Source organism: Myxocyprinus asiaticus, chromosome 7 (assembly GCF_019703515.2).
Source record: "Myxocyprinus asiaticus isolate MX2 ecotype Aquarium Trade chromosome 7, UBuf_Myxa_2, whole genome shotgun sequence".
Taxonomy (NCBI): domain Eukaryota; kingdom Metazoa; phylum Chordata; class Actinopteri; order Cypriniformes; family Catostomidae; genus Myxocyprinus; species Myxocyprinus asiaticus.
Genome location: NC_059350.1, coordinates 1,741,766 through 1,755,155, shown reverse-complemented (window position 1 = coordinate 1,755,155; position 13,390 = coordinate 1,741,766). Strand labels below are relative to the sequence as shown.

Sequence of the window (13,390 nt, the reverse complement as noted above, 5' to 3'; positions counted from 1 at the left end):
TTATTTATTGGTAATTTATTGCATTTTTTGTTTATTTATTGTTAAATGTTTTGCATTTTGTGTAATTAATATATTCCAATTTTAAGTTCATACATTCAAATTTGTTGAAGACTGTATTGTGGTGTTATTCTTGGGTGTGTTTGAGCTAGTTATTACAAGCTGCTTAGCCTACTAGATCAAACAAAACTAGGCTTGTAGTTCTGCCATAAACCTGCAGATGGCTATTAATGAGTGCTTAACTTTCAGTTTCAATTCTGCAGTTCTACTTCACACAGAAAAAGACTGAGAAACTCCCAATGACAACAACAGACAGCAGAACTGCGAGTAAGAATGGCAACGGCATATAAAGGTCAGTTATTTTACCTACAGTAATCATAGACTACAGCTAGTTTCATATAATACTGATAAGTATATTCTGTTTTTTTGTTTCTAGTATTTGAGTAAAACTAAAAGGAAAAAGAGTGAATTTGGACATCTACATAGCACTGTATCTAGCGGATGTGTTACAGCTTTTGAATACAAATCTCTTCCTTGAAATTCTAAATATACATTTATCTTCACTCCATTATAACATTTGTATAAAAGTAAAGAATATCATGATGTTTCAGTACACACAGAATGAAGCTGCCAATATAATGGTAAGCTGTTAAACTTGAACAACCATTCACATACTGTCTGTCAACGCCTGTATGCTACCCAAAATGAAACTCTCATAATAGTTAATGTCAACTAACCGGAAAGATGAGAAACACCCATGTTGACAACAGTGCACTAATCAAATTGTTTGTCTCTCACTCATAATATAACATAATTAAATCAATGCAGTACTGATACATTGATACTATTGATGTTTTTGGTTTTAACAGGGTATAAGAGAGTTGGCTTTTCACTTTTCTCTGTTAATTTGAAACAGAGTATGCAAACAAGCCACTGTGTCATAACATTATTTATTTTACAGATATTTTCTTAAAGAGATAGGCTATTGCACGCTTTTCCCCATAAAAGAGCAGACAGTGACCAGGAGGTGTTAAGCTTCAAAAAAATGCAGTAAATAAATAAACTGCACCATAAAAGAATAATAAAAGTAATCCATATGACAATATATTTCAAATCTTCTGAATTCATACAATAGCTTTGAGTGAAAAAAACTTATTGAAATGTATTATTAACTGTTAAGGGAATATACTGTACCGGGTTTAATACAATTTATGCTCAATCAACAGCATTATAATTCTCTCATAACTGACTCATCCTTATGTCATCTCAAACTCGTATGACTTTCGTTCTTCTGCTGAACACAAACAAAGATATTTTGATGGAGAGATGAGTTTTTGTCTTTACTATGCAAGTCAATGGGATCCAGAACTTTCAAAAGGACAGAAAAGGACATAAATGCAGCAATTAAGAATAGTTCACCTAAAATTAAAATCCTTTAATCATTTTCTCACACTAATGCCCTCCCAGATGTGTGTAACTTTCTTTCTTGTGCAGAACACAAACAAAGATGATTAGAAGGATATTTCAGCTCTGTAGGTCCATACAATGCAAGTGAATGGTGGCCAGAACTTTGAAGCTCCAAAAAGCACATAAAGGCAGCATAAAAGTAATCCATATGACTCCAGTGGTTTAATCTATATATTCAGAAGCGATGTGATAGGTGTGGGTAAAAAAAAAAAAAAAAAAAAATTCCACATACCTTCAGTGTGCTGCACATTATGGTATGAAATCAAAGTTGGGGACATATTTGTATGTATATATAAATCTTGAAAAAGTAATACTGCTGTTTACGTTCCAGAGCCAAAAAATTTATTTCAGTAAAGTTAGATCTTTCGACAGATCAAGCAGCAATGGGAGAGCAGTGGCAAAACACTTGCTGGTTTTTATTCAGACATGTATGTGTCAATTAAATGTATACATTTAGACTTCAGAAGGTGAGGGACAAATCTAAAAGGAGAAGAAACAGAAGTGAACGATGCAATAATAAGCATGTACAGTATATAACTGTATAAACATACTACTAATGTGCTATGCCTTGCAGGAGGGTAGGCTAGGTTATAAGAATTGTTGAGCCCCTGAAAATGGGTGAGCCTTGTTTGTGCGATAATATTAATAATGATAATCAATGTTTGACTTGTGAAGGGAAATTAAATGCTTTATATATACAGTAAATCACATTTGCGGTGTTGTGGGACACTTAGAAACATGGCCCGAAAGACATGCCGCAGTTGCAGCACCTCGTTAGCACATTTGTACTGCTTAGGAGACATACTGAGCAAATAGCAGGAGGCACACTGCAGTTGATTTGTTTTAGTCGATTGCAGATTGTTTCCTCCCGCTGATGGCCACAAATATATTCGCTACTAAGAAAAAGTGATGCCACTTGTCAATATACCAAGAGGTCATTTTGTAACACTCAGACCAGACCTAAGTCTAGGCTACACAAACAAGGGGATTCGATACTCCCAATAGTGTATTATAGAGTACTTGATAGCCAAAAGTAGAGAGAAAGACTTACAACAGAAAACTTTCAATACCATTTATGTTATTGTTTGTGTGTGTATGTGTAAGTATGCAAAGTCTTTCAAAGTCCCAAATGTATCATGTACAAGTGAAAGTCTTATTAGAGCGTTCTCACCAGATTCTGGAGTATTCCCGGGAGCAAACATCCAACTTAAAGTCCGATACGGCAAGTAATTCCTCAGAGGTGCGTAATCCTTGAATAAACTCAGTCCCATATAACTCCACAACGAGGCAAGCATCCCCCCCAAAAAACAAAAGGTAGAAAAAAGGATTCTGTATCAGGTGGCTATAGCACAACAGTACCGGTAAAAGTGTGGAAGAACAATGCTACAATGCTGCATACAACATGTGGTCAGATAATGTTAGGATCACAAACTAAGGATAAAGATTTCTTTCAAAATGTGAGTGGGCAAGTAGATTTAACAAGAAAGCATAATTAATTATTTTTAGAGTAAGACACATACAAATCAGGCAAGTTGGAATAATAGAAGTAGTTATAAGTCAATAAAGGCCAAAGTTACTAAAAAGGCTAATTATATCTACTGTTTTCATTTCACAGAGCCTGATGAGTTGAGGATTGTGCTCATGGGAGTCTCTGGTGTTGGAAAGAGTGCAACAGGGAATGCAATACTGCGCAGAAAAGTGTTTATAGAGAGCAGCACACTAGAAAGTGAACTACAGAGAGGACGAGTAGAAGACAGAAACATCTCACTGATCGACACTCCAGGATTCAACAACACCGAACTGACTGATGAAGAACTGCGGAATGAAATGATGAAGAGTCTCTCTCTCTCTCATCCTGGTCCTCATGTCTTCCTACTCATCATCAGACTGGACAGATTCACTGAGGATGTGAGGAAGATTGTACAAAACATTCAGGAGAACTTTGGAGAAGAATCTTTGCTGTTTAATATGGTGCTGTTTATCGGACGGGAAAAAATTTCCAGAAGAGAGCTGAATCAATTTATTGAGAATAAAAAAACAAAAAAATTGCTGAACAATTTTAAAGGAAGATTTCATGTGATAAACAGCAAGCATGAATGTGGTACTAATCAGATCATGAAGCTGTTGGAGAATATTGATGAAATGGTGAGGAACAATGGAGGAGAACATTACAACAGTGAGATCTTCCTGAAGACTCAGAATAAACTCAGAGAGGAGAGGGAGAAAAAGAAACAAGAGGAGTTGAGGAAAATTCACATGGAGATCAGGGAAAAACAAGAGGATGTGAAGGAAAAACGTGAGTAGTGTTAATTTTCACACTTTTTTATTTTGTATTTTTTTATTTTAGGAATCATTTTGGCCTTTTAACCAAAAAATTCCATACAGTTATTCAATATTTCATGTCATATTCATTAATTTGAGTCCATTTCTGCATCTTTCTGCAGAATATGACATTCCAGTTCATTCGTCTGAGTTGAGGATTTTACTGCTGGGAGACTCTGGTGTTGGAAAGAGTACAACAGGAAATGCAATACTGGGCAGAGAGGCGTTTAAAGAGAGCAGCACATTAGAGAGTGAACTACAGAGGGGACGAGTAGAAGACAGAAACATCTCAGTGATCGACACTCCAGGACTTAACAACACCGAACTGACCGATGAAGAGCTGCGGAATGAAATGATGATGAGTCTTTGTCTCTCTCATCCTGGTCCTCATGTCTTCCTGCTCGTCATCAGACTGGACATATTCACAGAGGATTTGAGGAAGATTGTACAAAACATTCAGGAGAAATTTGGAGCACAAGCTTCCAAGTTCACAGTGGTGTTGTTCACTCAAAGACAGGAGATGTCCAATAGAGAATGGAAGGAATTTAGGCTGGACAGAAAAACCAGAGAACTTCTAAACTACTGTGAAGAAAAATATCATTTGTTCATTCATAAAAGCAAGCAAGATAGGAACCAGATCTCAAGCCTGTTGAAGAACATAGATGAAGTAGTGAGGAAGAACGAAAGAGAACATTACATAATAGAGATCTTCATGGAAATCATAGAGGAGGAGAGAATGAAATGTCAAAAAGAGAACGAAAGACGAGAGCAGGAGAAGGCAATAAACCTAAAGAGGGACATAACATGTCAAGAAAAAGAAGAGAAGAAGAACAGAGCAGAGGACTGGAGGCAAGAGGATGTGGGGGAAGATGAAGGGTGGAATGAAGTCCAACGAACAAGAGGTACATTTGAGAATGACAGACTGTACCAACCAGAAAGAAGATCTTACCACACTGAGCGATGTCAAAGAGAAAAAGAAATAGGATTTAAAAGCCCATTGGAGAATATGGATGAAGAGATTCAAAAGAGTTCCATGAAAACCAGAGAAGAGGAGGAAAATGCAATAAATCTAGAGCAGGACATAACATGTCAAGAAAAAGAAGAGAAGATGAACAGAGCAGAGGACTGGAGGCAAGAGGATGTGATTGAAGAGGAAGGGTGGAATAGAGTCCTAATAACAAGAGAGAAATTTGAGAAAGACGGACTGTACCAACCAGAAAGAAGTTTTTACCATACTGAGGGACGTCAAACAGAAAAAGAACTAGAAAGATTTATTTTGGAGAGGGAGAAAAGAACGAAAGAAGGTAATCATCATAGATGCTTGGTTTATATTATACAACATGTTAAAATATTTTGGCACTGGATTGTTGTCCTCAATATTATTGTGTTGGCGTTTGTAGGGGCAGTGTGAGCTGGTCTTTAAATGCATAATTTCTATAAAATCAAGACACTGTAGTATTCTGTAATAAACCACAGCATTTTTCAATAAAACTTGTTGGAGAACACAACCGTAAATGCGCTGTTGTTCAAAAAAATTACAAAAGGAAGGATTCACTCACATCCTGTCTACAATGGGTGTGTCCATTGACGCAATGCAACGGCTTGAGACTGTCAACACTGGACCCGTCAACACAAACGTTCTAAACCATTTATTTGTGTTGTTGGCTGAAATAGTGCCAGCGCATGCAATGCAAAAAGGAACCCGTTTACTGTTGCGCTGCAATGGACGCTTCCAGTGTAGACAGCATCATTAACCTAGTTTCCATCCTTTTTTTGTGCTGTTTTGTTATCGACAAAGTGCAAATGCGTAAAAAAATGTTTGCGAAATGTGCCGTCTTCTGCCTGTTTCCATTCAAATGGCCTTTTATCGATAAAAATGGTGTGCGTGATGACATCATGCTTAAAAAAAAAAAAAACACTTTGTCGCATAACTTTTGGTTTATCGCAACAGAAATCTGTCCTTAAGCCATTTCCATACAGAAATGTGTGTATATCTGTGGTATAATTGTGTACCTTTCGCCTCCCAGATGTCCCTAATTTTTACCCCCCAAAGTTTTGGTAAAATGGGGAGAGTATTGAGACAATGCGTTGAAATTAGCCAGCTTACTGTCATTTTAATTTCACAAATAAAAGCAATCAGAAGACGAGGAATTGCAATCAAAATGGAGCTGTTGCCCTTCTGATAGGACTGTAATATTGGTCCTGATGTTGCGCCTATCGCAGGTTGTCACCGGTTCCGATCCGAAAGCAAATCGTCACGGCCCTGTTCAAGCTAGCAACCTGCACCAAAACTTTCGGTCTTAGTATAAGAAGCATCCATCGATGTGTATATGCTGTGTGCACAACTATTAAAGAAAAACTGATGCAGTGTAATATCAGTGTTTATGATACATTCCTGATTTTCAATAGGCTGTTTTGAACAATCATCTAATCTAAAGCATCGCCATCACAACTGCATTATGTCCCGCATATTTGTCCAGCAACTTTTAACGACCAACTGAACTTGATTGTCATCTAAAATTAATTTTAACGTCATAATGCAATTTACATTTTCTGAAGTAGCTCAGCAAATGCGATCCGAGGTAAAGAGGGTTAGATTTAAAATATTTAAACGTTTTATAATACTCAAAAGCTTGTTTTCTGAAAGTGAAATCAGCACTGGACAAATAGTTCTGATAATTTATAATCTTGAAAAAAGTCTAAAACATTCTGAGAATGTCATTCAGACATTCACACATGTAGATTTTCATCTACAGAACAGGGTAAGGCTTATTTAAGTGTGTGTAAAAGGCAATTATATAGGCCTAACAATATTATTTTTCTGTTTGGTAATGTACTTTGTGCACAGAAATGATATGTTTTTTGTATTGTGGGCTAATTCGGTATGGCTACCGCGATTAAATTAATCACAAACAGTGGCCATTCATTTATTCTCCGTGCACTTATTAATGACAGGTGGAAGTGTCATGACACAGATGTGTTTGCAGCATCAAATCTGTGCAGGTATGCCATTAAGACTAATCCATAACAGTGCGAGTAATGCTTCACGTAAAATAAATCTTCTTTCAAAGATGTATACCTTATCGTCCTGATTAACACAGGCACTATATTTTTGCATTAATGCCAATTTTCTCAACAAAAAGTGTTTCCAAACAGATTTTCACGACATTTGAAGTATTGACATAGAATTTATGCGCTAGAGTTTAATGGAAAAATATTATGTCGTGTTGGGGAGTAACGGAATACATGTAACAGGATTACATATTTACAATACAATATATAAGTAACTATATTCCACTACAGTTACAATTGAATCATTGGTAATTAGAATACAGTTACATTAAAAAGTATTTTGATTACTGAAGAGATTACTTTGCATTTTATTGTCATTTGTTTCATTTAATATTTAGTCCTTTCAGATGGAAAACATTTATACATATAAATTAATTATATTTATTTATCACACATTATACATTTGCACATGTACAGTGAATTTTTTTTTTTTCACATATCCCAGCTAAGCTGGGGTCAGCCATGATATGGCACCCCTGGAGCAGTTAGGGTCAAGGGCCTTGCTCAAGGGCCCAACAGTGGCATCTTGGCAGTGCTGGGGCTTGAACCCCTGACCATCTAGTCATTAACCCAGAGCCTTAACCACCAAGCCACCACTGCCCCTGTTTTTGCATATCCCAGCCATGATACGGCAGCCCTGGAGCAGATGGGGTCAAGGGCCTTGCTCAAGGGCCCAACGGTGGCATCATGGCGGTGTTGGGGCTTGAACCCCTGACCAGCTAGTCATTAACCCAGAGCCTTAACCACCAAGCCACCACTGCCCCTGATGCGATCCAAAGTGCATTTGAACAGCGGTGAAACACTTTCTTATGATGTGTTACATTCATACGAGCAGACAGAGAAGTAAGTTTGAAGTAAGTTTGGAGCAGAAGAAATAGAAATAAACCTTGTGTAAATTGTCAGCTTTACGCTAAGCTAAAATGCTATTTCTAGCCATTTCACATGCATGTTACCAGGCACGATCATATTTTTTTATCAAGAAAATTCACTTTAGATCATAATTTCTTTTTTTCTAGTAAGATCTTTGATATTAGGGCAAAAATCATATTCTTGATAATAATTTTTGTATTGTTTTCTGTAAAAATATCTAAAAATCCTTAAAACAAGATCAATTTGATTGATCTTGTTTTAGAAACAACACTACATAAGATATTTCGGTTTTTCAGAGAATGTATTTTTAACATGTATTTTGTCTTACTGTACTGACAGAGTTTTTATAGTCAAAACAAGTGAAAAAAATCTACCAGTGCTGAAGAAGTAATCCAAAGTATTTAGATTACATTACTGTCCTTGAGTAATCTAACGGAATACGTTACAAATTACATTTTACAGCATGTATTCTGTAATCTGTAGTGGAATACATTTCAAAAGTAACCCTCCCAATCTTGTATGTCGACATTTGTGAAATGTTTGCGATAATTTGCGTTCCCATCAGCTATATCGGTAAACTTTTTGACGCAAAAAAACCCTTGGATGGAAATGTAGTTATTGATTATAATACACTGCCTGGCCAAAACAAAACAAAAAAATTGCATACGCTAATATTTCGTTGGACAACCTTTAGCTTTGATTATGGTGCTCATTCGTCGTGGCATTGTTTCGACAACCTTATGCAACATCACAACATTTATTTGCATTCATTTTTGGCCGAGATCTTGTATTGATGATGGGAGAGTCGAACCACTCCGTAAAGTCTTCTCCAGCACATCCCAAAGACTTTCAATGGGGTTAAGGTCAGGACTCTATGGTGGCCAATTCATGTGTGAAAATGATTCCTCATGCTCCCTGAACTACTGTTTCACAATTTAATCTTGACATTGTCATCCTGGAATATACCCGTGCCATCAGGGAAGAATAAATCCATTGATGGGATAACCTGTTCATTCAGTAAATTCAGGTAATCAGCTGACTTCATTTTGTTTGGCGCATAATATTGCTGAGACTAGACTTGACCAATTGAAGCAACCCCAGATCATAACACTGCCTCCAGAGGCTTGTACAGTGGGCAATATGCATGACGGGTACATCGCTTCAGACCACATGACCACTTTCCATTGCTCCACAGTCTAATCTTTATGCTCTCTAGCAAACTGAAGTAATTTTTTATGATTAGCCTCACTAACAAGTGGCTTTCTTGTGACCACACAGCTGTTTAGTCCAAATCCTTGTGCATGTGGAAATGCTCTTACTTTCACTATTAAACATATCCGTGAGTTATACTGTCGATTTTTTACAATGTGACTTCAAGTGTTTTAGTGATCTCTGATCTGGTCAGGCAGGGTAGGTACTTTTGCTTTTTATGCAACGCAGCACAGTAAGAATGAATTGCGGCTAGTAAAAGCACTGGTTATTTTGTTAATTCTGGTCTTGCTGACTGATTGTTGAGGATGCAGCTTACTGTTTTTGCACTGAAATACTACACACCATCTCAATTGACGTAACTGTTTATTGAATTTGCCTGAAATTGCAATATACCCGAAATGGCACTTTGGTGAAGGTACTTTTAGGATGTCTTAAAAGACAAAAAGAACTTAAAAGAAAATTTACTGACAAATGCAAAATTGTTGCATAATCAATATTAAAATTAATGTTTTAATTCCACATCTTCCTATTGCTGTCAGATCTGAGGATTGTGCTGCTGGGAAAGACAGGATCAGGAAAGAGTGCAACAGGAAACACCATCCTGGGCGGAGACTTATTTGAATCTGTGTATTCAGCTGAGTCTCTCACTAAATCCTGTGAAGTATTCCATAAAGTGCAAGCTGACAGGACCATCACAATCATCGATACTCCAGGGGTGTTTGATACATCAAAGCTTGAAGAGCAGGTAAAGGCTGAAATAGTGAAGTGTGTCTGCATGTCTGCTCCTGGTCCTCATGCATTCCTGTTAGTGGTCAGAGCAGATGTGAGATTCACTGATGAAGAGAAGAACACAGTGAAATGGATTCTGGAGAACTTTGGAAAAGATGCTGTAAACTACACCATCATTCTGTTCACTCATGCCGAACAGCTGGGGGATAGAGATTTTTCTGTCTTTCTTAGAGAAAGTGAAAATCTCCAGTCACTGGTTAACAGCTGTGGTGGCAGATATCACTTATTCAACAATGTGGACAAAGATAATCAAGATCAGGTCACAGAACTGCTGACAAAAATTGACAAAATGGTGGAGGGAAATGCAGGAATGCACTACACCAATGATATGTACAAAGAAGCCCAGAAAATTCTGGAGTGGGAGAATATAAAACAAAAAGCAACAAACGTTGGAAAAATTGCACTAGTTGCATTAGGAGGAGCAGCGTTAGGAAGTGTAGCAGCTGTAGCAGCAGGAGGAGCAGGAGCAACTGCAGTAGTAAAAGCAACAACTACCTTTTTAAAATCAGAAGTAAGCAGCGCAGTAATGAAAATGATGACCCAAGCAGTAATGAAAAAGCTGGAAGAGATGATTAAATAGCAGTCTTGGTGCCCTATTTTAGTAAAGTGCTACGTGCTACAGCCATATGCTAAATCTAATCCAAATATTGTGAGAGATCTAAATCCAATTGCAATATTCAATATATATGATTTTTACATCTGCTCATTATAATGTTCAAATCCAGGACACTTGGATGCTGTACTGCACTAATGTCAGTGATTGTTGTCTATCAACTTCTCTGGAACGGTTTTGAAAAATTATCAAATATGCAGTATGATAATGAAAAATAAGGAAAATTAAAAATAACTATTACAGAATGTTCTATATAGGTTTTTATTAGGTTATCACAAAAACCTCCATGCAACATTCTGGGAAGGTTAGTTTATGGTTATAAAAAAATAAAACCTAAAACAACCCATAAGAGGATGTTCTGTATAAATCATTTTAGGTTGTCACACAAAAACCTGGCTGCAATGTTCTGGGAACATTCATTTGTGGTTGTTCATTTGACGTATGTTTTGTGTTTGCTATGAAATGATTTTGTGCATACAGTGTGACATTTTGCATTGCACTGTTTTTGTCTTGGTTATACATTATGTTGAAATTTTAACTTGTAACATAAAAAAATAATTAAAAAAAAATCTGGTAAATTAAACACGTTGAATTATAAAAAAAATAAATAAATCTCATTAGCATTCAAATATAGAGTGTTAATTTTCAAGTATTTGAAAAGGGGCATTTGTGCAATTCTTTCTCTGTAGTAAATAAAATAAATGAAAACACTTAAAGTCTCCAGTGGCTGGTATTACAAAGTTGAGTTGAACAAATTCGGGGTTACAGGATTGGTTGGGTTGACAAAACCAAATAAATCCAATCTAGTTTCGATCGGGTTAAGCAATATTGATGCTCACTATAAACCTTCAGTGGCGGATCCTGGTGTAGCAAATATAGGCAATTAGCCACTGTTCTCTGTTATTAATACATTATTAATTATAATTATAATAATATAACAACTATAATAATTTAATTATCAATTCACTTGTATAAGAATAATGATAAGTCAAAAGGGCATGTCTGCGCCAGCCAGCCGCGGCCTCTTCTCTCTATGTTTCCTCTCCATAGAGTATTAGATTCGGCTGGGGCCATCTAACGCTATTACACATGCCGGGAAAGGTGTTCTTTTCCTTTCCTATTCTTTCAGGGGGAAAAGACCCCGCGGAGACCACATCCTGTCTGGAGAGGAGTTAACGTGGCAATACATCATGTGGGCTCACCAGCCGCCCATGGAAGAGGCATGGTGGTAGGTCCTGCCTGGAAGGGGAGGAGCTCTACAAACACAGCAACCTGGGCAGAGAGGGCTCTGCCCAAGGGAGGCGCAGGTCTGCCGACAGGGAGACCGTACCATGGAAAATACATCACAGGGGGTTACCGGAGTAACCGGCACCTGTGGAGCACCTATCCCAGTACAGGGCATATTAGTACCCATAGTGGGTCCGGCTGTGAATTCCTCCACCGAATTCGCGAGCCACAGGGCTAGGGAGGAAGGACATCCAGGGTTCACGGTTCGTGAACTCGCATGGGAGAAGAAGCGCGCGTCTTCACCTCACGGACGCCGCTGCTGACTCCAGAGGACGAGATGGCGTGCGAGTTGCAACATACGATGAGAGCATAGATGCTTGCCCTGGATCAACGGCAATAGCCTCCGCAGGGTGAGCAGTACAGCCAGCAATTTGAGGCAGTTGATGTGCCAACACAGCCATTGCACATGGCGCCCCAGCCCAACTTGGAGGCGTCTGTGGTGATCATGAAGTGTATGGACACTTGCTGTAGGGGGACTCCTGCCCGCAGAAATGCAAGGTCTGTCCAAGGGCTGAATAAGTGGTGGCAGAGTGGCGTGATAGCCACGCGATGTGTGCTGCGGTGCCATGCCCATCTCGGGACTTGAGTCTGAAGCCAGTGCTGAAGCGGTCTCATATGCATCAACCCGAGCAGCGTGACCACCGCTGAGGATGCCATATGCCCCAGGAGCCTCTGAAAGTGTTTCAGTGGAACCACTGTCTTCCGCCTGAATGACTTCAGGCAGTTCAGCACCGACTGCGCGAGCGCTTGTGAGGCACGCTATCATTGAGACCGAGTCTATCTCCATGCCGAGAAAAGAGATGCTCTGAACCGGGGAGAGCTTGCTCTTTTCCCAGTTGACCCGAAGCTCTAGACGGCTGAGGTGCCTAAGCACCAGGTCCCTGTGTGCGCACAGCAACTCTCGAGAGTGCGCTAGAATCAGCCAGTCGTCAAGGTAGTTGAGTATACGGATGCCCACTTCCCTTAACGGGGCAAGAGCTGCCTCTGTGACTTTCGTGAAAATGCAAAGGGACAGGGACAGGCCGAAGGGGAGGACCTTGTACTGATACGCCCGGCCGGCGAAAGCAAACCGTGGAATGGTCTGTGACGAGGTAAAACCGAGATGTGAAAGTACGCATCCTTCAGGTCTACCACCGCGAACCAATCTTGATGCCGGATGCATGCCAAAATGTGCTTCTGCGTCAGCATCTTGAATGGGAGTCTATGTAAGGCCCAGTTCAAAACTAGCAGGTCCAAGATTGCCCGCAACCCACCGCCTTTCTTTTGCACAATGAAGGGCTGTAGAACTCTTCTTGGCTGGAGGGACAGGCATGCAGGGTGGTGGCGTTCTTGCCCTGCACCGAGGTGAAGCGGACGCCGCTGAACCGGGGCGGGCGCCTGGCTAATTGAATCGTGTAGCCGAATCGGATGGTCCTGGCCAGCCACCGTGATGGGTTGGAAAGCGCTAACCATGTGTCCAAGCTCCGGGCGAGGGGCATTAAGGGGACAATCCCATCTAACGTACCTGTGGGTGGGGCCTCGCGGTGGTGGGGAGCAGGGGATGCCATGTCGAGGAGCCTTGCTTCGTCTCGAATTCGTGGCTGCGCTGAGGGGGCCCTCGAAGCATTTACCTTGCCCCGTGTACCCGGTGTCGGGGGAGTCGGCGACGGGGGAGGAGGGACTTTTTGACCGTCCTCGTAACTCGTCACAACCGCCTGGCCGTGGGTGTGAGTGTGGTGCTGTCGGGCATGTGCAGGCGGGGGGGCCCACGTTTGTGACGTC

The 13,390-nt window shown here is 39.7% G+C and overlaps 1 protein-coding gene across 1 annotated transcript; it reads left to right on the top strand.

The window, feature by feature from the left end:
* Positions 1-265: 265 nt before the first annotated feature.
* LOC127443332 (GTPase IMAP family member 8-like) lies at positions 266-10,309 on the top strand. The gene is made up of 4 exons (XM_051701824.1): positions 266-349; positions 3,080-3,760; positions 3,909-5,090; positions 9,480-10,309. Exons 1-4 carry the CDS (start codon positions 331-333, stop codon positions 10,307-10,309), a joined length of 2,712 nt encoding a protein of 903 aa, XP_051557784.1. The 5' UTR covers positions 266-330.
* The last annotated feature ends 3,081 nt before the right edge of the window (positions 10,310-13,390 follow it).

Excerpts from the sequence above, each read along its gene's own strand:
- LOC127443332 (XM_051701824.1), top strand. Across the intron at positions 3,761-3,908 it reads AGAGGATGTGAAGGAAAAAC|AATATGACATTCCAGTTCAT; the intron begins GTGAGTAGTGTT and ends ATCTTTCTGCAG. Across the intron at positions 5,091-9,479 it reads GGAGAAAAGAACGAAAGAAG|ATCTGAGGATTGTGCTGCTG; the intron begins GTAATCATCATA and ends TATTGCTGTCAG.